General features: G+C 42.7%; 1 protein-coding gene and 1 pseudogene across 4 annotated transcripts; one reads left to right on the forward strand and one right to left on the reverse strand.

Moving 5' to 3' along the window:
* On the forward strand, positions 1-24,053 carry HUS1 (HUS1 checkpoint clamp component). 4 transcript variants are annotated; one of them, XR_010022597.1, is made up of 9 exons: positions 1-99; positions 712-839; positions 926-1,102; positions 3,599-3,706; positions 4,991-5,065; positions 8,988-9,087; positions 10,223-10,342; positions 12,684-12,825; positions 23,872-24,053. XR_010022597.1 is itself a non-coding variant. In XM_063085425.1 (8 exons), exons 1-8 carry the CDS (start codon positions 48-50, stop codon positions 12,764-12,766), a joined length of 843 nt encoding a protein of 280 aa, XP_062941495.1. In that variant the 5' UTR covers positions 1-47; the 3' UTR covers positions 12,767-12,930. The 4 variants fall into 4 exon arrangements, 2 of the variants coding, with proteins under 2 accessions (XP_062941495.1, XP_062941493.1); XM_063085425.1 differs by lacking the exon at positions 23,872-24,053 and having other exon boundaries at positions 12,684-12,930; XR_010022596.1 differs by lacking the exons at positions 8,988-9,087; positions 10,223-10,342; positions 23,872-24,053 and adding an exon at positions 14,883-14,908 and having other exon boundaries at positions 12,684-13,426.
* On the reverse strand, positions 15,287-17,187 carry LOC134370820 (DNA mismatch repair protein Msh2-like; annotated as a pseudogene).
* Positions 24,054-25,592: the final 1,539 nt, after the last annotated feature.

Here is a 25,592-nt window from a genome sequence, read left to right on the forward strand (position 1 = left end):
CGTGTCCACCGCAGACAGACGCCGCCGCGGGGGGCCTGGGCGCAGCCATGAAGTTTCGGGCCAAGATCGTCGACGCGGCCTGTTTGAACCACTTCACGCGTGAGCGGGGAGCGGCGGGGAGCGAGGGAGGACCGGAAGGAGGCCGGACGCGCGCGTAGGAGCCCGCGGGAGGGTGGGGGCGAGGATGCGGGCGCTGGAGGACGGGGAGGGATAGGGGCAGGTAGCGGCGGGGGAGCTCTGGTGGGGTTGAGGGAGGGTTCCGAAGTATGTTTTGAAATTTGATTCCTATCACGTGGTTTAAAAAAATTGAGCCGGCCAGTAGACCTCTTTATTTGGCATAGACATTCCTTAGGTCGGGGCCCATTCGTCTTTCCGCCCTGACTGTGCCTAATCTTGCCCTGACTCTAATGCAGCACCCGGTGGTAAATAAGTTTGTTGAGTGAATGAGTGGCCCACAGGTGCCAGTTAATCACTGAGCCTCAGTTTCCTTATTCGAACCCTGATGGTGTGGGCTGCATACCTGGCAGAGATGTTGGGAGACTGGCAGGACATTAGCGATGTTAAAAGTACTTTCCAGTGTAATACCAACATAAACAGTTATTTTTCCACTGGGTAGTTGCACCATGATGGCCTAGAAGTTCTGCAAGATAAGTTGGCCTCTATGACACATGATGTGGTTTTAGTAATTCCTTACTTTAACCCCTGCTTTAGGAGTTAGTAACATGATAGCCAAGCTTGCCAAAACCTGTACCCTCCGCATCAGCCCCGATAAGCTGAACTTCATCCTTTCTGACAAGCTGGCCAGTGGAGGGGCGAGCATGTGGTGTGAGCTGGAACAGGTGAGCAGAAACTCCTGAGAAGCCTGCAGACTGCACAGCCGAATGCCACTGAAAAGGCCACAAATGCCTCCGTTTTCTTCCCTTAGGAGAACTTTTTCAGTGAATTTCAGATGGAAGGTGTCTCGGCAGAAAACAATGAGATTTATTTAGAGCTAACATCGGAAAACTTATCTCGAGCCTTGAAAACTGCCCAGAATGCCAGAGCCTTGAAAATAAAACTGACTAATAAACACTTTCCCTGTCTCACAGTCTCTGTAGAGCTGGTAAGTAGGAATGACAGTGTTTTCCTCAAGGGTCCTGGCCTCGAAGGAATAGAAGTAGTTATAAGCCTAGGCTTTTTAGTAATATTGTTGAAAGCTAATTCGTTTTATTTAGAATTAAAAGTCTGGTGCATGACTGTTTTTTTTCTGTTAGAGTCAGTTCCTCCTCATTCTGAAATTGTGTTGTAATTATACAAAATTCCACTATGATGCTGCCTTTTCCAAGCAATTAAACTTCCAGTGTCTCTATTTTTTTCTAGTGCTATTGTCACCTAGGCTAGAAATCATGGTTTCTATCCATTTTTGCCTTTGATATGTCCCGCTTTATATGAAGTTTTGCTTTCTGTGGTTTCGGTTACCAGTGGTCAACTGCTATCTGAAAATATTAATGAAAAATTCCAGAAATAAACAATTTATAAGTTTTAAATTGCGCCATTCTGAGTAGCATGGTGAAATCTTGAGTTGTTCTGCCTGGGACATGAACCGTCTCTTTGTCCAGTGTATCCATGCTGTATATGCTACCCATCTGTTAGTCACTTGGTAGCTGTCTTAGTCATTTTCTTCTGCTTATAACAGAATACCTGAAACTGGGTAATGTATAAAGAAAAGAAGTTTATTTATTACAGGTTTGAAGCCTAGGAAGTCCAAAGTCCAGGGAGCACATCTGGTGAGGGCCTTCTTCTTGGTGGGGACTCTGCTGATTCCTGGGCATCACAGGATATCACATGGTGAGAGGGCTGAGCATGCTAACATGCTTCTTCCTCTCCTTATAAGGTGCTAGTGTCACTCCCAAAATAACCCATTCATCTATTAACCCATTAATTCATGAATGGTTAATCCATTCCTGAGGGTGGCACCTGCCTGATCCAATCACCTTCTGAATGTCCTACCTCTCAACATTGCCACATTGGGGATCAAGCTTCTACATGAGCACATGAGCTTTGGAGGGGACAAACATTCAGACCATAGCAGTAGCCCTCTCAGTTATCAGATCAACAGATCATGAGAAGAGTGAGTACAGTACAATAAGATGTTGAGAGAGAGAGAGACCACATTGACGTAACTTATTACAGTGTATTGTTATAGTTGCTCTATTTTTTTTATTAGTTACTGTTGTTAATCTCTTACCATGCCTGATTATAAACTAAACTTTATCAGAGCTATGTATGTACTGGAAAATTGTATGTATGTATCATATAGGGTTCAGTACTATCTGTGGTTTCATGCATCCACTGGGGTTCTTCTTCGGATAAGGGGGACTACTGTATCTTTAAATGATCACCTATTCTTCAATGACACATCTTACATGCTGTTAGATGAGTTCAGTGCACAACTCTCCTCAGAACACACACACACACACACACACACACACACACACACACACACACACTGCAGAGTGGCTCTTGCTTCTCATAGAATGAGGATTATATTTCTTAACATGATGTTTAGACCCTTCACTTATGGCCCAACTCATCTTGGAGCTAAATTGCAAACTCCTACCCCTGAGTGGTTCCCTGGATGTGTTCCATTCTTTTCCAGCTCTCAGACTGGTGATGCTGGGGCTTCCACTTGGATTCTCTTTCGACTTCTCACTCTGTGAAACCTTATCTTCCTTTAGTGCTTAGCACCAAATCTCCTCCCTTTCCGGCCTTCCTCCTTATATGTTGTATATATCTTATATATCTACAGGTGAGTATTGTGTTCAGTTTCAAGCTCTCTATGGAAGAGGATTCCTCAGCTTTTCCTCAGTTCTTTGCAATCAGGCAGTTCTTAGAGCTAATCAGAGTGTTCTGTGTCACAAAATAAGTTTGGCATTTCTTCAGTTGCTTAAGAGAAAGCAAGTTAGTAACATGTAATACTTTTCTATCTAAAAGTGCAAGATACTTTGATCTCTGATATGATGGGAGCCCCTAGAAATAGATAACCATAGTTTATCTTTCCCGCTGTGTAGAAACCGCAGCACACCGAGTGTCCTGTGGGCAAAGAAGGGTCTCTCGCTGCTTCGACATAGCAGAGTTTGCTTCTTTCTGCCTCATGGCTTTACGTATGCTGTTTCTCCTGCCAGAAACCCTGTCCCCTCATCCCCATCTTCCTGTGGCTGCTTCTCCTTGTTTTAGTGTCATCTGAAATGTCACCTCAGAGAGGCCTCCCCTGACCTCCCAGTCTAAGAAACCTCCCCCTCACTCACCCTGGTCACTCTGTTGTGTTTTCTTCAAGGCTCTAATGAGTATCTCATACAGTTTCGTTCTGTATTATTATTGATCCATTTGTTCCACTGGAACATCAGCGACCTTGTTGTCTTATACACCACACTTCCCAACTCCTAATAGTACCCGTAGCAGAACAGGCATGCCATCAATATTGATTGAATGGATTTTGAGTGAATGAATTGAGAACATTCCACTTAGATTTGATATTTCAACTTTTTTGTCTTCAGTTCTTTTTTAAAAAATATTGACAACATAAAAATATTTTTTAAATTGATTTTTTTCTTGGCAGTCGTCTCTATCAAACAGTAGTCGCACTGTGACACATGACATCCCCATAAAGGTTATTCCTAGAAAATTGTGGAAGGACTTACAAGAACCCGTGGTCCCAGACCCTGATGTAAGTGATGCCTGCAATCCTGTTATTCATCACATATTCAATGCTGTGATTTGAATTCTCTAATTTTAGTTGTAGTCTTGCAGTATATTTTACTTGAAAGTTGTGTAGTGCCTGAAAAGAAAGTGATATTCATTTTTAAAGGGTACTTAAGGAAAAATTGGAATACAGTTGACCCTTGAACAAGTAAGTGGGGGTTAGGAAGTGTGTTAACCCCTGAGCAGTCGAAAATCCCTGGATAACTTTCCCCACATTGTTGCTTACTAGTTAAGTAACTTAAGTAGTTAAGTACTTAGCTAGTTGACCATGTGGAACCCATGTAGGAAAAGTCGGCCCTCCCTTTACAGGGACCCATGCGGTTCAAACCCGTGTTGTTTAAGGGTTAACTGTATTTGCCTTTTATTATTTATGTAAAACATCTTAAAACATGTTGCATATAATAGAAATGCCATACTCTTTACACACTGGAAAGGGAATGTCTGGCTCAATAACAGCATTTAAACAAAACTGAAGTAATATTTTGGAGGATGTTAGTATTTATTAGGACTCTTGGCCTTAGGCACCAATTTGGGTGTCAAGGACTCGATCTTCTCCTTGGCCGGTCAGGAATGATGTCCAGGTGTGTGTAAAAGCCAGGAGGACAGGTTTTTCATGACTTGGACTTTGGGGTGACATCCCTGCTGATAGGAACCGCAGAGCACTGAGATGATGCCAAAGGGCCCTTGGCCTCTTGCTCCCAATTTATTGAACAAATTATAAAATTATGCTGGGTAAAATGTTGACTTGACTTTTACTGGAAGACATCTGCACTGGTTTGGAAAAAGCCAGTATGTCACAAAACGCTGTCAGTAACCGTCTCAGATGTGGTGCAGTGACTGCTTGCTGTAATTTTGCACAGAATGCAGAAAAGGCCCCCGAGTCCTGGGGGCAAATATCCCTTAGAGGAAGGCGTCCTGCTGAGTGCCTGGGTTGTATTCCCCTTGGACTTATAAAGGGGCGTCTCAGCTGAAGTGCTGTAATCTTTCTTGAACCAGAAGAATGCCCACAGGGACGTGGTCACCGTGGTAACCAGAGACAGGAATTTCATTTAATTTTGCTTGAGCGCCCATGAGTTGGTGGAATTATAAAATGTTTTTATATTTTAAGGAATCTTACCTAGAAAATGTATAAGCAGGATTCCAGAGTTTTTGAGCATGCATGCATCTCAAAATTAGTTATTGAGCACCTGTCATTACTAGAGTATATTAATATTTTCAATACTTGTGATTTTTCTCATTGATTTTGTAGGTTAGTATTAATTTGCCAGTCTTGAAGACTATGAAGAGTGTTGTGGAGAAAATGAAAAACATCAGTAATCACCTTGTAAGTCACAGCTTCTTTGGAAAAGAACTCTGAAGTATTTAGTTAGCCTGCGTGGGCTGCACGTCCTGGGAGGGAGCTTCTCTGTGGAGGGAGGCTCCGTGGAGGGAGGCGTGGCTGCTCTCACGCTTACAGGCAGGTGGACATTCCTCCCGCTCAGGAGGACCCAGCCTGGTGTTGAGAAGCTGCAGTGTGACAGTTGCCTTTAGAAACCTGTTCCCGTTCTTTTCAACTCTCATTCACTGAGAAAAGCTCTTAATCCCTGTGTTTATATTTATAGTATATTAAGAATATGTTCAGCAGTTCTGCCCACTTTTTCTTATATTTTAGACAGAACGTTACATCTTTTATCTGCTAATTTGCATATATATTTTTTAATGAATTACTGCATGCATATTTTTAATGAATCACTGATGTGATTGACAGTGATATTGGAGTGTCTCGTCTGCTTGCGAAGTATCTTTCAGTGAGCCTAAAGACAAAAATCCCCCAAATCATAGCAGTTTTTATTCTAAGCAGCTCTCACACCAAGCTGATGGGCACTTTTATTTCTCTGTTTATTTGTGAAGGTCTTCTACTGCTACAAGTCATGAAATGCTACTGTGTGTGACAGTGATGGGAAATTGTGTGGATTATCCTTGTTCATATCTGGGGTATCCTGAATTCTTCCTTCACTTACCCCCATCCCCCAAAACCACATGTGACTGTGTCCCTGAATTTTTTAAAAACCGCAGTCCACCTGATGAACTTTTGATTTTTACAATCTGCTAGGCCACCTCTGCAGCCATCCCTCCAGCCAGGGTGCAGAGCCACACCAGGCCCTGTCATTCCCCCACATTGCTACTTCTTTTTTGGTTCTATTTCTTCTCCGTTTCACTCTTGGTTTCTTCTCTCTACTTCCCTGGAAAGCACTTAGCCATTCTCACTGTTCATCCAGACCTTTCTCCAGTGCCCCGTCTGGCAGCGCTCCTCTGCTCAGCTGTCCTGTCCGCACACATGGTAAATTAGTGGCTAATATCTTAGAACTCCTGCTGAACTGGCAACTTCTTGAAAAGGGAAGCCCTGTCTTCATCATCTTTGTACCCCAGCTGCCCAGTGTAGGATTGTCACTCAGTAGGTGGTAGTAGATGTTGTTTCATGGATCTAAGTGAAATTGAGCTTCAAGGGATCTTTGGAATCCCAAGAGTTTTTTGAAGCCTAGGAAATGTTCACGGGCCATTGTTTCTATAGAGTTCTGCTCACTTAAGAGCAGTGCTGTTATTGGGCTTGCCTGAGTGTAAGCTTTCTCTTTGTAATTTAATCTTTATAGATCTCATTTTAATTTAAAATCTGCTTCTGCTATAGCAGTGTGTGCTGTGCTGACATTGGTGTCCACCTGTGACTGCAGTGATGTTGATCCAGTTGTCAGGCTGGCTTCCTCTAGGGACACCCTGGGGACTTCTAGGGAGACTCAGGCCCAGGAGAGAAAAGGCAGGCAATTAATTGGCGATACACTCGTTTGTTCTTTCTGTTGGGTGGAAATGAGTCAGCAAAGTAGAGGTGGAAGGCAGTTCAGATAAAGTCATCAGAGGCGTTTTCTCTTTTCTGGAGTGTTTAAAAAACATATAGAAATTTTGTGGAGTGGTTACTGCAATCTGGAATTACTAAATGGGAAGTTGTCAAGGTGGGAAAGTATATAATGAGATCTACCTGGGTAACCAGAACTCTGTGTCTGAAGATTATAGGGAATAGGGTTAAGGAAAATGAGGGGGCTTAACACACTAAAAATGTACACCTTCTCATCAGAGATGCTCAGTACCTTTTCTTCAATGTGAGATGTGACTGACGAGGGTGAGTTGTGTATGTGACTCGTGGTGGAGCAGAAAAAGGAGCAAGGACTACCAGGAATCCACATCATATTCTAAGATGTTGCTTCTAAGCCCTATTGTGCATGTGAATGCCCTGGGATCTGGTTAAAATGCAGGTTATGATTTGGAGGTCTGGGCTGAGACGAGCTCCTGGGGGATATCAATGCTGCCTGTCTTTGGACCATGTCAAGTAACAGTGTTTTGTGATGTGTGCCGAACTATGTTGTACCTGAAATGTCTCAGAAACAGAGCTTCACAGGATCAGCTTAATGATGAAAACAAAAAAGTCCAGGTTTAGGGCTGAGAGGAGTCATGATGTGGAAGATGGGTACAACTGGGCTCAGCTCCTGGCTGCACCGCTTAATGTGAACCCCAGTGCTGGGTATTACCCCAAACGGGGACAATAATGCAGCTATGACAGGGGTTTTGTTCACTTTTTGTGAATTTAGAGATCATTTATGTTAGGTGCCCAGTACAGTTAGTTGGCATTCAACAAATGGTAGGTAACTGTCATTAAGGAAGTCATAGAAAGAAGTAAGATCTTATACTTAAGAAATTGATTATGTTGATGCATATAATATTCTGAATAACTGAATCGTAAAATAGATATGGGTGACTGATGTTCAGAGAATTAGTCATTTTTAGTTCCTTTGGTAAGTGTTGATTGAACATTGCCATGTGCCAGATACTGGGTATGGTCAGGAGTGAGTTGGAGTCTAATGTTGCTGTCTGAGGGACTAATTCCATCCTGATTTTGTTTCACTTACAAGTAGCTTGGATTTATGAATTTGGGGGGAAGAACTGAATGCCCTGGGGCTTTTTTCCCTTTTTCTTGAATTCAGTTGTCTTGACGATCCGGATGGATTTACCCAGGTGTGTGGCAGGACTTTCCAGTATGTAGGCCTGAGTGTTCCCTCACTTCACGAAGATTTTTGATCTGTAGGTGTTAGCATCGTTTCTTTTCCAGTGCTTTGGTTTTCTTCTTCTGGGGCTTGTATTGCCCTTGGATCTGATTTTCTTTCAGATCCCGTGTATTTCTTGGTTTCTGTCTGGCAACTTTCATTTTTTACTTTCCGTCCCCGTTTATCTCACTGTGCTCTCTGTGGTGCCTCTTTGCTCTTATCTTCCTTCTAGTTTAGTTTCTGTTTCTGAACTTTTGCTTTATATTTCTAGTTATTTCCTGAGCTCTGTTTTTGTACATGCATGCTGGCTGGTCACCTCATATCTGAGTTTCCATAATTCTGATTTATGCTGTTCTTTCATAGCTTCTATTGTTAATTTCTTCCAGCTCATTTGGAAATAATAGGTTAAACGGAGCTTCTGTTTTGTGGAATGCCTTCATGTCTCTAAGTGTGCCATTTGGGTGTTATTATTTCTTTTATTTTCCAGAAAATCTTTACATGGGATCCATGGGATCCACAGTCCTTTTGTTGTTTTTATTGTTACAGATAGTCTTTCTGGTTCTTTTAGGAGGAAGTTTCGTTGTAGGTGTGGGAGTGGACCAGGATAGTTTTGTAACTTCAAAACTCTGGGGTTCTTTGTAAGCACAGAATGTTAAAATATACAGCTGCTCCTCGAGCCACCGTCCCAGGACTTTCTGAGAGCTGTCCCTTCCTCTTCCCCTTCATTTTAACCTTCATTCCCTTTTTTGCCCAGTGCATCCATTCTGTCCTGTTTGGGTTCTTACTTCCCGTGGTTCCTTCTCTGTGCAGGGCTCTCTCCCGCTGTAAGGGAGCTCCCACTGGCTCCACCCAGGCCTCCCCAGAGCCCTGTACCCCGGGCCACACTCTCCTGAAAGGTCTCCCATTTCCACTCATTTTTACATCTTTCTGCTGAGTTTTGCACTTGGGGTAGGGGGACCTCTCCTTTAGGAGTTTTGGAGGATCTCCGAGTTCTCAGCTCCCCTGACTTGTCTTCTCTCTGTTGCTGATACCATGTGGGTCTTGGTGCCCTCTGAGGTATTCCGAGGATTTGCAGGGTACCTTGTCACCTGGTTTTGTGGAAGCTGATGCCCATGGGGTTTTTTTCCTTTTTCCTTTCCTTTTTTTTTTTAAGACTGTGAAAAACTCAATTTGCAGGTTATTGAAGCAAACCTAAATGGAGAATTAAACTTGAAAATAGAAACTGAATTAGTGTGTGTTACAACTCATTTTAAAGATCTCGGAAATCCTCCACTAGGTGAGTTTTCCCGTGGGTTATATTTTGCTTTTCATGTTTCAGGTAACCTACCTATTAAATGTAAAAAGGTTGAAATTGAGTTAACTTTGTTTCATGCTTGGGGAAAGACCAAAGAGACTGAGATTGGACCGCCTGTTCCTGCTTTGCAGTGGGCAGTTGGCTACCAGGGTTGGGCTGTGCCACCAAGCAGCCGCGGGATATGCACAGGGTCTCCTTTCTTCTCTTTACAATTTGTTTCAAGCTAAATAACCTCTAGGATTCCTCCAAAGTTTCTCACTTGGAATGGAGTCAGAAATGCAGGTACATTTCTTCTTTTTTCCTCTTTTAGTCACTCCAGTGCTCATAAAATTAGATTAGCAGGTGAAAAACTTTTTTCACCTGATCACATTTTTTATCTCATACAAGGTAGTAGGGCCAGTGGAGTCCATTCAGTAAGCAGTGAAAGTTGGGGCCACTCGTGTGGAGAGGCAGGCTGTCGCTTGTCTGCTGCTGGTGTGCAGATCATCTTGTGCCACACCCATGTTCCAGAACGCACAGAATCGGTTGCTTTTTGAATTAAGATCTGTTACTACAAGTTTGCTTGAACATAAACACAATTTTTAGCATAGTGTTGCAAGGGATTTTTACTTTATAACTAGGGGCATACTGTGTCAGCAGAGTGAGACTCATATGATGAGGGCTTTGATGATATTGTGTAAAATGACTTCTTTTGGTGTCATTCATTTTGTTCATTTTAATAAACACAAAGCAGGACTTACCTTTGCTACTTTCCCAGGGGTTGGAAGGGCGTTTTCTTTTTTTTCATTCCACTTTAGAACGAGAGGCCTCGCATTAGCTCTATACATGTCAGCTCTTAAATGTGTAGTGAGTACTAACAAAGATAAATTCCTTTGACGTGAAGGGGCAGATTGAGTCGTTTTTCAAGTTCCTGTAAATGAAGACCCCCCCAGAAATTATTATAGTATTTTAAAGAGTTAGGACCTAATAAACGCCATTTACAAGTTGCAGTATTTCTCCAGGATGCTAAAATCAGTGGTAAGGTGAATCATTTATTTTAGTAAACATGCATTTTCTATCTCCACGTTTCTTGTTACATCCAAAGACGTTGTATTTAAAAACAGTCATGTCATTGTAGCCTCTGAAGACGCTGCTGAAGACAGAAACCCAGAACAAACGGCTGAAGTGCACGTAGATATTAAGAAGCTCCTACAGTTTCTTGCTGGACAGCAAGTAAATCCTACAAAGGCCTTGTGCAGTGAGTTTGGCTCTCTGTTTTGTTTTTCATATTTTAAATACTTTAGTCAACTCTAGTCCAACAGATTGCATATAGTCTCGTAAATGCAAAAAAAAGCTCAGTTATTTGGATTAGAGTTTTTTGGGACAGTCAGGTTTTTTCAGCTTTCCCAGATTCAGAAGTACCTAGAGGTGGCAGCAGAGAAGCATCTCCTGGGTTCTCTGTTCTGCCTGAAGACCTATAGCCACACTGGCTTGGCAGGCTGGCTGTGGGCTGCCTCACGTGGCCCTCTGCGGTGGGTCTGTGCCTGCAGAGATACTGTTAGGAGAATGGGCACAGATCATCCAGCATTTGCTGTGTTGGCTGATTTAAGTTCCTATTTGTGAGGGCTTGTTTCCTTTCTGTGTCTGCCCTGAGCTGTGCTCACTGCTCCATACCTCCTGTTTGGCTGCTGATTGTTCGCAGTCATCTTTTGACTCTGGTTGGTCCCCTCTTCTGAGGTTATGCACCTGCTCTGGCCCTCTTCATCCAGTCAACACACATGAGGAAGGCTTTACTTGCTGGGAGCTTTTCAAGGCTCTTTCTGTCTCCTTGCCAGCCTGGATTTGGAGTTCCACCTTTTGTGGAATAGCTCCCAGGCTGAACTCTTAGCCACTAGTGAACAGAGCTAAGAAGACTGACGGCCCAGGTCTGTACGTCATAACCTTCACGTCTTCAGCACGCTCTAGAGAAGGAGCAGAGAATTCTAGGTGGCTGTGGCAAGGACCAGCCCATGAGAGACGTGAAGGGAAACAGAAGAGACCAGAGAGGAGAGACCATGGGAGGTGCGAGGGTGTTAGGAATAAGGGAGGACACTGGATGGAGTGATGGGCACAGAAGGAGGTATTGCCAGAGCAACAGCAACAGGGGTAGAGAGGGAGAAACTAGAATAGCCCGGATCCTGGGAGAGTCTTGGGGGACAGGACCTGTGTCTACCTGTGCTGCATCTTGAAACACATGGATGTGGACGGTGTCATGTTTCTATGGCTGAGTGTGGTGGAAGCTATGCTGGAGTGCAGGGTCTGTAAAGCTGGAATGTAGCGCTTCTGAAAACCTTGGTGTGAGTGGAGATCGCCTGGCAGTCTTACAAAGCAGACTCCTTGTTCATAGTTCTGGGCCAGGCCTTGCGGCTGTATTTGTAACAAGTTTCTGGGTGATACCTGGGCTCTGGATCCCGGCAACCATGGTTTGAGTATGAGAGTGTGAAATACCCTCCTCTGCAGAATGTTGGACATGGGTGTGGGGGGCCCCTGAGCTGCACCATATCAGTCCTTGAACTTGCCACTTGTGGGCCTTCTGAGTAATCATCCAGGGCTGGCAAAGAAGACAGAAGAGTTCTTATCAGCACAGGCAGCTGACTGAGCCACGTGTACTCACTTTGGTGTATCCAGGTGTAGCAGAGGAAGATGGACCCCCAATTTGTGGATGTAGCAAATACTTAAAAAAATTCCTATGTTGAACTTCTCATACCTTTTCCTTATCTCCCCTAAATCTCCTTTTCTGCCTGCATTTTCTTTCTCTGTCAGTAGCCTCCCCCAGGTGTTGGCTCAGCTCTCCCCTCCTATACTCTTGTAGGATACCCACTGCTGCCCTCAGTCCCTATCCCACCCACTCTGTTCTGTCACACCACCTCTCCTATAGTATGTGCATCTTTCTGCTTGTCCTCTGTGGTCCCTTCCCTGACCTCTGATTCCCCTGGGATGAATCTCTGTAGCTGGGCCTGCCTACCATTTCTCATCACTCAGTCACATGTCCTTTGGAGCCAGCGCTCAGTGGCTGTCACACTGTGTGCTCCTGCCCCTGCCCTCTCCAAGCTCCTTACTTTCCTGCTTGATCTTGTGCCTGATGCCTTGGATTTTACCCTTCACCTGACACAGTGCCTGGCCATGGCCTTAACAGGGTGTGTAGGACTGTTGAAACACGGGCACCTATCCTGCACTGCAGTAAGTGACGCAGCCTGTCCCAGGTGTCAGAGGATCATGGGCACTTGGCTCTCTCAGCACTTACGCCACTCACTTGTGGGAAGCTGCTTTCACCTGGAAGGGCACTGATGTGGGTAAATTTGGTTTGCCAGGAAGCTTGCCTTCTGGGTTCTTCACTCTCCCTCTGTTGTCCTCAATGGGGGGAGGGGCCCGTGCTAAAGCCGGGATGCAGCCTTGGCAGGAGCAGTGAGAAAGGAGAGGCCACGGGCCTCCACAGTGCCCTGGGAGATTCCAGCAGTCGCTTACAGCAGGAGGCGGGGTGGAAAAGCTGTTCTGGTAAGGGGGCCCACAGTGTGTGTGCATCTTTGGATCTCTAAAATAGTGGGTTTTTCTCTCCCCAGATATTGTGCATAACAAGATCGTTCACTTTGATTTGCTTCACGAGGATGTCTCCCTTCAGTACTTCATCCCGGCCTTGTCCTAGCACCACCTCACTGGACTTGGGAGCCCAGCGACCTTGTCATGATGGGGTTAGCAGTAGGGGTATGTGTTCCCTGTCATTTGTGTCCTCACAGCACCGCAGGTCTGTGTACTGTATGCGTTTCTCCTCTGTAACAGTTCAACTAAAAATAGAGGGATTGAAACACTTTTGGATGAACATGTTATTTCATATTACTCATGTCTGTTGTTTTGCTTGCAAGACATGGAAAAGGTAGAAGTTATTTATCCAGACGTTCCGTACCAGCTTCTCGTTGAAGGTGAGCACGTCCTCGGGTACCGAGACTTGGTGTAGGGGTCAGAATTTGCAAAAGCGGTGCCTAGGGGACCTGGCCTGCCTCCAGCTCAGCGCATCATGCCGCACAGTCGCTGGCCCTTGTGTTTCTGTGTGCTCACCGCTCCTTGCTCCTGTCCCTCGGAGCCCAGTGGCACAAAGGATGGCCCCTTTGTCAGCATATTGACTGCCTTGGGGACTCAGAGTACTGTGGAGTGTCACAGCTGCAGCGCTTGGAGCCTCTGTCCGACTCCCTGGAGACACAAGCCCTTTCCCTATGATGCTTGGAGAGCTGGCCCAGCAGCAGAGTTTCTGCCCCTGGAGGCGTCCTGCCACTCCTCTTGGTTTCACCCTGCGCCAGCTCAGATCTAGGTGATAATTCCTTATGGTTCTTTCTTCCACAATGGAAAGCATACCTTTGTATTTAGAGTGGAAACAAACAACTTGTAAGCTAGGTCTGTGTGAAGGGGAGATACCACGTTTCTGTTTGTACGTCAGAGCTGTTCAGTGCGGGTGGATGCATTCTCCCATTCTCCCTGAAGCACCTGCCACCACAGTTGCTACTGTCACTGACTCTCATTTGTCCTGTGTGGTGGAACGTAAATACATTATCTTAATGTCACCTTACAAAGTTGAGACCGACATTGCTTGGAATAAGATGAAGAAATGGAAAATCAGCAAAAATGAAAATTTCTTTTTTGGCTTTTTCATATTATTTGGTAAAACCAATGTATTTGAATGACCCATCTGATGTTTAACAATGTTAGTTTAAATAGGATGTAACATTATCCATTGCCATGTCCATTTAAATAGTCCTCAGTTACAGCTCTCATTTTTCAAAATAAAGATCTTTGAAAATGTACTCACACAAAGCAAAATATTACTAAATATTTTATTAACTTGATAACCCATGGACATCAATGGTAACATTATGGGAAAATAGTTAATATAAAACAGTACAAAAGTATTACAGACAGTAGCTTATCAATGTCATCTTAATTGCACTAGTGGAATTTCCTCACATAGTAACCTTTATTCGTGAAATGATTTCATTCACAAAAATATTATTCTTTGCCATCACCTCAGCTTTAAGCTGTTTGGACTTCATTGTAATGTTTTCAGTAAAGGGCACTTGCTTCACCCCGGATAGAAACTCCTGAATAATTTTTTCACCTTGCTGTCTTGCCAGATAGCTCTTTGCTGCTGGTTCAATTTCATCTTATCCTTATGATTCTCCAATATTCTGAAACTCCTCCAGTTCCGGGGTTTTTGTTTAGCACACTGTATTCCATGCCTAGAGACGTTAGTGAGCTCTGCAGTGTGAATCCCACAACTTTGATCATAGACACCTTTCTCCATCTGATAAGGCATAGTTAAGGTCTCTGCAGTGGTTAGTGCTGTGACATGTGGATTATTAACCGTTGGTATCTGATTGGTCAAGGCAGTATGTTCATGAAAATGGGTTGCAAACACGTGAAAAAGCACCAATCTTTGTTGCAGTGTAATCTGGTATAGCCCATGCTAACCCATCATAGGTAGAGGTTCCTCTTCCCAATTCATCTGTGATTATTAAAGGATCTTTGGTTGCAAACCTGAGGGTAGAAGTAATTTCCAACATTTCAGTCATGAATGTAGAGACTCCTTTCAATTTACTGTCTCCCCTACCCAAGCCAAGATGCAGTCCACAATGGATGCTTCTGCTGACTCACATGGCACAAAACACCCATTTGGGCCGTGAGTACTAACATCCCAGTTTGGCAAATATACATAGATTTACCTCTCATACTGGGGCCAGTAATAATGTGGAACATCTGTTTATCTTTTTCAGAACATACATCATTAAGAATAAACGCAACTTCAGGACACAAACCGGGGGGGGGGGGAAGAAGATATAACAACCACAATTATTTGAAGTTGATACGACAAGCAAAGAGAAAGGACATTGTTGGGGGGGAGGGGGGGAGGGAAAAGGGAGGGAGGTTTTGGTGATGGGGAGCAATAATCAGCTACAATGTATATCGACAAAATAAAATTTAAAAAATAAATAAATAAAATCTTAGACTTCAAAAAAAAAAAAAAAGAATAAACGCAACTTCATCTTGAACTTCCACACTAGCACGTCTGGATGCTTTCAATATAATTCTTCCTTTTCCTTAACAATGGTTGTTCATACATTTAGAACGGGTGCTCCATTTGACACATGAGCAAAGCTGGCAACAACATCTAACCAAATTAACACATCATCCAATCTACATTGGTTCTACATAGTCTGAAGAAATATTGAGTTTCTTTAACAGTGGCATTCTGGGCTTCCTAATACGCAGTTTTATTTTTGGTATATTCTTCATTGAAAGAAGTCAATTTTCTGTTGGTGAATTTAACACCATTCTTCTGGATATCTACTGTACTAATGTTTTTATTGTTATGAAGGACTTTTCTCAAAGAAAGTGAGCTGAGATGCCGGGTACCGTTCAAGCTTTATTAAAAAAAGAAATCTGCTGGGCTGTACTCAAAATGGAGGACAGCCTGGTGCTGCCCTGAAAATGGGGGACAGCACCTAACATAGGGTGGTGGGAGCTTATATTGGCATGTTGGCACCAAGAGCTGGGTGATGTAATTCTGGGGTGGGGATTGAGTTAGGTCATGGGAATGGAGAATTCTGCGCATGCGGAAATGCTGAAAGTTTCATTTTCTTCAAAACCATGAGGCTTCTTGTAAAAGAGAATGGGGGAGGGGAGGTGAGGAGGTGGATGGCGCCATTTTGTACTTGGGCTTGTCTAAGATGGTGCTGGTTATGTTGCAGGTCTGTTGTTATCCTTCCTTGCAGGTTGTGCAAAAATAATATCCAAACTGTACACTGGAGTCCAGTTCAGTTTGCTCGCCAGGGTCCGAGCCAAGCTCTCTCGCTGCTCTTATTAATGTTGACTGCATCTTCTTTTCCAAGTCATCCATTATCTCTCTTAATTCAGTCAGATTAGGATCAAATGAAGGTTTTACAAGGAATTCATGATTTTCCATCTGATCCATACCTAAAGTTGTTTCTACCATTTCCTGAAACTTGGAGAAATCAGAACGAAGATCAATAAGAGGAGTCACAAAAACTGCCAACAATAATGACTGGTGTGTTCCTTCATATTTTACCAGAGCCAGTGTAACATTAGGGAGTCGACTTATACCCTGATAGAGTTTGTTACAATCTTGTAAGTCTTTGAAATTTCTTCGCCTGTTAAGATCTGGGAATAGATGAAGTAAATCTTGTAAATTCTGCCTCAATTCTCTGTCTTCTACAAAAGCTTCCACTTGATTTAATTTGTCTTATCTTCTGTTCTTTTCCATGAGAGGCTGCTTAGTCCATTGGTTAACTAGTCTTTGTCCTTGAGGGGTTTTACATTTGTTCAGCAATGCAGCCAGAGACTGAGGGCCAGTTATATCTTCAGCAGAACCCTAGAAAAGGTTAAGGGCTCTGATTGCTGGAATATCCAATTCCATGAACTGACCGAAGTCAAAAATAGTTCAAAGTGTCCAAATTTGAATCATCTGGTAAGAGTTTGAAAAACTTGATTATTGCAGACAGTGATGAGACTGCAGCCTGATTGTCCATTTCTGGCAAGACAGCACTATTCATCTCTTCTCCCTTTTTGCCTTTCAACAACTGGCTGAGGTCCTGATAAATGTCTTTTGTGAAAAAGCTCGTTTTCTTTCTGTAATCAGAATTCCTCCTCTCTGAATAACTTGCCTCACTTTCTCCAGGTCCTCAGCAGTCTCTGCTCCTGGTAAAACACATTCCTTTGGTCCAATCTGAATCAGGAGAGCCTCCTGATTGGAAAACTGATCATTATCAGGGAACTCACACAGTCCTAGCTTCCTCTGTATGGAGTCAACATACCTAACTCCACAACCTGTTTTTGGCCATCAACTGTGGACATTTTAACACCCACAACACCAATAGAAGCTGTCAAATCATTGTTCCCAAAGAGAATGTTTTTAAAATGAGATTGTCAAGAGAAGCCAAGGTCAAAGGTTCAGTTCTCTGTACCAGCCAGCTTAAATGCCAGATACCAGTCATTCTCCGTCGTGGTTGGCTTGTTCCAGTGCATGAAGCTCACCTTGGCCGTGCCCTCCAGCTGCAGCATCTCCTTTGGCTGCTAAACTAACATTTCAAAATGAGAAGTTACTATTTTAATTTCTAAAGCCTCTCTCCTCTCTTTGGCTTGTAACAGAACTAATTCCAGCTGCAGTGATAAAACTTAAAAATCATGATGCAAAATGAAGTGATATCTGAATATAATTTTATAAAACTTACATTTCTGTTAAAGGAAATGTGTTAGTGATTTACCAATTGCTCTGTATAATGTTTCTTATCAGACAACCTGATTTTGATGATTTTATGGATGGCTCAAGATTTTCTCTCTGGAGCGTGGCTAAAGAAGCCTTAATTGGGAGTCAGGAAGCTGGGGTCTTTCTAAATCTTGTCCCAACTTGCTGCTTAGTTTTACCAAGTCCTCCACCTCTTTGCATCTCAAAGAGCTGTAAAACCATGGAGGGATCCGATAGAAAACCACAAGCTTATGGAAATGCACAGTACTGCTTTATTGAACAATATACCAAGGTAAAATTTTGTTAGGTCAATAAATAGCAAGTTAGCCCATTTAGAGGAATGAATAGGATTTGAAAAATGATTTCAACACTAACACGTCAAAGTGTTGAGATCTCTTTTTAAATAGCTTTCTGGATTTTAGAGAAACACTTTCACTGCCTGTGATTGTATGAGAGTTTGTGGTTGTGGAATATTGTCCTACATCTGGAGCAGATACAACAGCCTGTGCCTTGCCTGCCCCATTCCCTTGTAGCCCCTCTTGAACTGAGTTTTGAGGCCACCCTGTGCCAGGTCAGGTACACGTGAGAATTCCTAGTCCAGCCTCGTGTAGCTAACATCTGAGCAGCCATGCCATCCTCCTGCAGCATTTTTTTGGTCCAGCAGGGACCTGCTTACCCATCAGGTGACCAGGCTGAGCTTATAGTGTGGTACTGGGCCCAAAAGATGGCCTCAACGTTAGTTGTGGGGCTGGATTCTGGTTCTGCCACCAGGCAGAGAAGGTGTTAAATGATGTTCATGTTCCTGGTATATGTTGCCAGATTGGCAGAGCACCCATCCTTTCAGAGAGATGTAATTCTGTACTTTTTAAAAAAGCTTTATTGAGATATAATTCACATACCATGCATTTACCCATTTAAAGTGTACCATCCAATGGTTTTTAGTATATTTAAAGAGTTGTGCAATCATCAATACAATCAATTTTAGAACATTTTCATCACCTAATAAACTCCCTAATCATTAATAGTCATTCCCCATTTCTCCCCTCTTCATGCTCTCTCCACGATCTCACCCCACCCCCAGCCTCAGGCAATCACTCGTCTAGTATGTGTCTCTATATATTTGCCTATTCTGGACATTTAAAAAAAAAATCTTCCTATCTAACTGTAATCATATACGCTTTGACCAACAATCCCCCATCCCCCATCCTCTATCTACCCTAACCACCCTAGCCTCTGATAACACTATTCTACTCTCTCCTGTGAGATTTGCTTCTTTTAAAGTCTGCAGTGAGATCATTTAGCATTTGTCTTTCTGTGCCTGGTTTATTTCACTTAACACTTATTCTCCAGGCTCATTCATGTTGTCACAAATGACAGGATTTCATTCATTTTTATGGCTGAATAGTATCCCATTGTGTATATATACCACTTTTTTTTTTACCCATTCATCTGTTGGTGGACATTTAGGTTGATTGGCTATTGTGAATAGTACTGCAATAAACATGGGAGTGCAGATGTTTCTTTGAAATACCGATTTCATTTCCTTTGGATGTATACCCAGTAGTGGTGATAGAGGAGGTGCTCAGTTTCCCTGGGCTCTGGTTTCAGGTCATGCCTCTGTGTTTCCAGCTACTTCCTGAGGTCTCAGGCCCCCTCCTCTGAGCTCTCCCCTGGAGGAAAGTTACAGTTGCCAGTTAGACCTATTTTTAGCACCAACACCAGGGAAAATGAGACCACAAGGGGCTGGCTTTTGCAAAGTCCGGTGGCTGGGCATGCTCAGTAGAGTGCACAGAATATTCTTGAATATGCCTGGTGCATATAACTGGGACTCACCCCCTTAATTGAATATTCATTAGATAGAGAAACTATAAAAAGCCAAATCTCAGTCAAAGGTGGGGTTATTGCTCACTTTCTTGGAGGCAACCTGTGCTCCACTGGCTGAGGTGTGTGTATTTTACTTTGTATTTAACTTACTTTCTACAAGTGGCTGCTCATTCTTGCATTTTGTACTGAACTTTAAGTATGTTTTTCTTGCTTTTGTGTTAGACATCCTGTCTGTACTGAACTTAATTTTGTTAAACTTGGTGTGGGCCCTGCTCAGTCTCTGGAGCATGCTGCGCTCTTTCCGTGGATCCTGTATTTCTTATCTATTTTATTAAACTTGTTCTCACTTTCTACCGTGACTCTGCCCTTGAATTTTTTCCTGTGGTGTAGTCAAGAACCTGGTAGGAGGACTGGGTGGGTTGAGGCCTACTGTTGCCCCACCCGCCCCCTCCCTGGACCCTACATCAGTGGGATTGTTGGATTATATGGTAGTTCTATTTTCAGTATTTTGAGGAACTCCATTCTGTTTTTCATAGCGTTTGTACTAATTTACATTCCCACCAACAGTGAGTAAGGGTCCCTTTTCTCCACATTCTTGCCAACACTTATCTTTTGTCTTTTTTTTTTTTTTTTCCTGACTGGTAAGGGGATTGCAACCCTCGGCATGGTGTTGTCTGCACCACGCTCAGCCAGTGAGCGTACTGGCCATCCCTATATAGGATCAGATCCTGCGGCCTCGGTGCTACCAGTGCTGCACTCTCCTGAGTGAGCCACGGGGCTGGCCCATCTTTTGTCTTTTTCATAATAGGTATTCAAACAGTTGTGAGACAATATCTCATTGTGGATTTGATTTGCATTTCCCTGATGATTAGTGGTGCTGACCATTTTTTCATATACATGTTGGCCATTTGTATGTCTTCTCTTGAGAAGTGTCTATTCAGGCCTTTTGCCCACTTTTTTAGTAGGGTTACTTGTTACTGAATGAAGTTCCTTATATATTTTAGATATTAATTCCTTGTCAGATAGATAGTTTGCATATATTTTCTCCCATTCTGTAAGTTGTCTCTTCACTCTGTTGATTGTTTCCTTTGCTGTGCAGAAGCTTTGTAGATTGATGTAGTCCATTTGTCCACTTTTGCTTTTGTTGCCTGTGCTTTTGAGGCTTTCCCATAAAATTCTTGTCCATACTAATGTCATAAAGCATTTCTCCTTTCTTCTAGTATTCATGGTTTCAGGTTTTACATTTAAGTCTTTCATCCATTTTGAGCTGATTTTTGTATATGGTGAGAGATAAAGGTCTAATTTCATTCTTCTGCATGTGAATGTCCGGTTTCCTAGCACCATTTATTGGAAAGACTGTCTTTTCACCAATTTTTTTTCCCTTGGTGCTTTTGTCCAATATAGTGTGACTGTAAATGCATGGATTTATTTCTAGGTTCTACTTTTTTTTTTTTTAATACTAGCCAAGAGCAGTAGTGAGAAGGGGGTGGGCTCTCTATTCTGTTCCATTGGTCTGTTTGTCTATTTTATGACAGTACCATGCTGTTTTGATTATTATATCTTTATAGAATATTTTGATGTTAGGTAGTGTGATACCTCCAACTTTATTCTTCTTGCTCAAGATTGGTTTGGGTGTTGGGGTCTTACGTGGTTCCAAACAAATGTTAGGATTGTTTTTTCTGTTTCTGTGAAGAATATCATTGGTATTTTGATAGGGATTGTGTTGAATCTATAGATCACTTTGGGTAGTATATACATTTTAACTATTAATTCTTTGAATCTGTGAACACGGTATTGTTCCATTTATTTGCATCTTCAGTTTCTTTCATCAGTGTTTTATCATTTTCATTGTAGATATCTTTTACCTCCTTTGTCAAATTTATGACCAGGTATTTTAATTTTTTTGGTAGCTATTGCAAATGGGATTTTTTTGACTTTTTTTTTCAGATAGTTTACTGTTAGAATGTAGAAATGCTATTGATTTTTGTATGTTGGTTTTGTATCCTGCAACTTTACTGAATTCATTTATTATTTCTAACAGCTTTTTGGTTGAGTCTTTAGGGTTTTCTATATGTAAGATCATGTTGCCTGAGAACAGGGACAGTTTAACTTTCTCCTTTCTAATTTCAATGACTTTTATTTCTTTCTCTTGCCTGATAGGTCTAAGGTCTTCCAGTACTATGTTGAATAGAAGTGGTGAATGTGGTCATCCTTGTCTTGTTTCATGTCTTAGAGGAAAAGCTTTCAGCTTTTTTTCGTTCAGGAGGATGTTAGCTGTGGCTTTGTCATATATGGCCTTTATTGTGTTGAGGTACATTCCTTCCATACCTAATTTGTTGAGAGTTTTTAATCATGAAGTGATGTTGAATTTTGTCAACTGCTCCTTCTGCATCTACTGAATTGATCATATGGTTTTTGTCCTTCACTCTGCTGATGTGATGTATCATGTTTATTGATTTGCATATGTTGAACTATCTTTGCTCCCCTGGGGTGAATGCCACTTGATTATGGCGAATGATCTTTTTAATATGCTGTTGAATTCAGTTTGCTAGTATTTTGTTGAGGATTTTTGCATCTATGTCCATCAGGGATATTGGCCCATAGTTTTCTTTTTCCTTGTGTCCTTATCTGGCTTTGGTATGAGGGCAATGCTGGCCTCATAAAAAGCAGTTGGACGTGTTCTTCCTCCGAATGGGCATGACTGTTTAATTTTGTTAGTTTGTTTCAAGGGATTTCAATGACCTATTTCTGCATCTTGTGGAGGCATGCTCTCTCCACACAAAAACTGGCTTTTGTAGCCTGTCCTGTGGAATCATACTGATGCATGGTCTTACTATATAAACATCCCAGTGGATTGGAGAATGACTCTTTGGCAGTTAATATTATAGATACTGATAAACTTTTCTTCCTCTGAAAGCAGCTGCATTTTTTGAGGTTTAAATTCTGTTGGTGATTTCCAGCATTTCTAGTGGTACTGTTCTACATTTCATAGCTTTATGAAGTTCTTTACTTTTTATGAAGTTATTTTGTAACAGTTTAAATTGTGGAAAAGATATATGCACAAAAGCAAATTTCTTGCAGTTTTCTCTGGCCATTTGAAAGAAGTCACGTGCATCGTCTAGCTCTTGAATAGCTTCTAGGTCAACAAATCTCAATTGAATTTGAGCAGAGCTCTCATTTTGGCCATATTTATGTGGAGGAAGTGCTTCAATTGCTTGACAGTGATGACCAATTAATTAACTTAAAAGGGCATCATTTAGGGGGACCCTTTTTTTCTAGTACAAGCAACAAATTGAACAAGTTCTCTGGGTTGTTCACCATTATCAAAATTCAGTTAACAGTTCTCGAGTTATTTTTTCCAGAGAGTTTTATACCTTCAGACAGCTATTCTGAATTTTATTAGGAAGATTGGGCATCTCCATCTCTTTAGAGTCTGTCACTGGCACCTTATTTTGTTTGGGGCTGTGATGTGTCCCTGATTGCTTTTGATCCCTGTGGTCATGTGTTGGTGCCTGGGCATTAAATATATGCAGGTATCTGTTCCAGTCCTCACAGGCTGGCTTTGTCTGTGCCTGTCCTTGTACAGTGGGTCTGTCCAAAAGTTCTGAGTGGAGTGTTTTGGTGTCTAAGCCTGGGAGCACTGATCCACGGCTGGCTCCGAGGGTCACAGGGAGGTTGCTGTGAGTCTCCCCTTCTCTGTTTTTGATTGACCCCCGTTGGGCTGGCTCCTCCGGTGCTGGCAGTGCTTCCCCTCCCCTGGGTGGGAAGAGACTGGAGTGAGCCTCCTGTGCAGTCTCAGAATGGTGGGGAAGCCAAACGCTCTCCTCCCACTCACCTTTTCCACTGGAGAAACCATGAATCCAGGGAAGTCCTCTGTGTGGGCTTGTGGGCCAGGGGCGTGGTGAGGGGGGAGGCCTGTGGTCAGGAGAACCAGTCCCCTTACCATCTGATCGAAGGTTTTCTCAGCTGAGCGGTCCCATAGGATGTCACAGCTTCACTCCCGTGCTGGAAGCTTCTGGGTGGCAGTCTTGCCGCTGGATAGCTGCTGGGTGAAATTCTGTTAGGGAGAAAAGCTGCAGACTACTCTGCCATGGTGCTGCGCTCCCTCCAATTCTGCAAATTCATATGGATTCTATTAGGCAGAGTCTAAAAGGAAGCTTGAGTTTTTTACATTTTTAGAGCTTTTTCTAGGTACAATTGTTGAACTGAAATAAAGATCATTTGTTAGAACTGGTAACGCCCTGAGAACTGGAAGCTAGAGTTTTTACATGTTTAGAGCTTTTTCTAAGTACAATTGTTGAACAAAGAGATAAAGATCATTTGTTAGAACACTAGTAAATTAGCCTCACAAAGACATTGTTGGTGTGTGTGTGAATTGATATCACTTTGCTGGAGTCCAGTTTGGTATTTATTATATATGGAAAGCCTTAAAAATATGTCCCCTTTGACTCAATATTTCTGCCTATGGAATTTACACAAAGATTATAATGAAAGATATGCTTAGTACTGTTATACTGAACAACCATGAAATACCCTCAGTATGAATTAATGAGGGAATTGGTCAAATAATCTAAGGTTTGATATAATATTTCCTACTCCAAAAATAATGGTATAGAAAAAAGTATACCGATATGGCAAAATGTTTTTGACTTACAGTTATTTTATTTTTTTTGCAGCTGGCCAGCGTGGGGATGGAACCCTGGACCCTGGTGTTATCAGCATCATGCTCTAACCAACTGAACTAACAGGCCAGCCTTAACTTATAGTTAAATTTTAAAAAGTGGTTTAGACATTGGTATGTACAATATGATGGAAAAAGATTGTGAAGGTAAATACCAACATTTATACCTACTTATTTCTGCGTGGTTTTTATTTCAATCTTTGGACATGTATGTATTTTCTAAAAATTTTATAACTAGCTTTGTAACAAAAAATAAATTAGGGACTAAATAATAAATATTTATTATTTGAATGGCGTACATATTCAGCTGGCAATTACAGCTTCCTGAACACTGGACTTTACACTCTTAATTTTCACAGCACATTTTTATTTTCATGAGTAGAAAACTTCACTTTTATTCATCATGTTGAAATTATGCCAGGTTCAGGACACTGGTGCCTGACCAGGGAGGTGGCATCACATTGCAGAATAATCTCTTCTTATCATGGGCTCGACACAACTGAGGCTCAGTCAGTGTTTGTAACAAAGTCTCTGTAGTGAGGAAAGAGTGACCTGTTATTAGATATTAGGCTTGGGGATTCCGGAATGCAAGAGATCAGCTAAGCTAGAGGACTTCACAAATCGCTGGTCGATAAGAAAGGTGACCCTAGGGTAGCACGAGGAAACAGTGCTGGCTGCCTGGGATCCAGGTCCTCTTCGCCCATAGCACTCCCTGACTGAACCAATCTTGTAGCCATCTGCAGCACGTGTAGTTCAGAAAGATGCGGAATTTCACATCCTGAGACCTGGGGATAGATTCTGGCTTTTTCCAGCATCTGGGGCAATTCATTTAGCTTCTCTAACAGTGACTGATAATGCTCACCACTTGGGGGGCCAGAATTAAGGGATATATTCAAAGGCATGTTTCTAAATTGGGAAGGACGTATAATATAAAACGTCAGCATTTGTAAGCTGGCTTTGTCCGTTTTTGTGTTGCTGGAGCTGCATACCACAGACTGGGTAACTTACAAAGAAGAGAGATTATTCCAGGTCTGGAAGTGGGAAGTCTGAGGTGGGGGGGGCTCACTTGGTGAGGGTCTTCCTGCTGCATCCTCCCACAGCAGAAGGAGGGTGGCGGGAGCCAGCGCAGGACATGGAGGAGACAAGAGGGGTGGGGTGGACTTGCTTTTATAACAACCCACTCCCTGATAATGACATTAGTCCATTCATGAGCCAGTCATCTACCACTAGGCTATACCTCCCCACACTGCCACACGGGGGACCAAGCTTCCAACACATTAATTTTGGGGACATGTTTGAACCTAGCATAAGCCTTACCAAAACCCCAAATAAGCAGAAATTGGACTTGTTCCCATGGATCTGTATGCTAACCAGCGGCTGCCAGATCACAGCAGCATACGGGCAGGCCCGGTGGCATCCACTGCTCTTCTGAGGCTCACAGAGGCTTAGTCAGCATGTGCGAGCACACTGTCACATAATCTAGTGACCTTAGGACCAAGCCTAGAGCTATTTAAAAATTTAGGCTTTTAAAGGCATCTATGCGTATGCACTTTTTACCGCACAAATTTCAATTTAAAATAACCCACCTATATGGTCGCCGGCCTTGCAGAGAGAAAATCCTAGTCAGGTCTTCTGGGTAAGGTCCCTACCCTCACAGGGGAAGAAAGTGGATGAGTGGGCAGAGGGTAGGAGCCGAAGTGAGCCTAGTGCATCTGC

The sequence above is a fragment of the Cynocephalus volans genome, chromosome 2 (genome assembly GCF_027409185.1).
Source record: "Cynocephalus volans isolate mCynVol1 chromosome 2, mCynVol1.pri, whole genome shotgun sequence".
In the NCBI taxonomy this organism is placed as follows: Eukaryota; Metazoa; Chordata; class Mammalia; order Dermoptera; family Cynocephalidae; genus Cynocephalus; species Cynocephalus volans.

What these genes read in the sequence shown, in the direction of transcription:
- HUS1 (XM_063085423.1), top strand. Translation starts at nt 48, where the DNA reads ATGAAGTTTCGGGCCAAGATCGTCGACGCGGCCTGTTTGAACCACTTC. An exon ending in CTGTTTGAACCACTTCACGC is followed by an intron (nt 100 to 711) that starts GTGAGCGGGGAG and finishes CCCCTGCTTTAG; the next exon opens with GAGTTAGTAACATGATAGCC. An exon ending in TCACAGTCTCTGTAGAGCTG is followed by an intron (nt 1,103 to 3,598) that starts GTAAGTAGGAAT and finishes TTTTCTTGGCAG; the next exon opens with TCGTCTCTATCAAACAGTAG.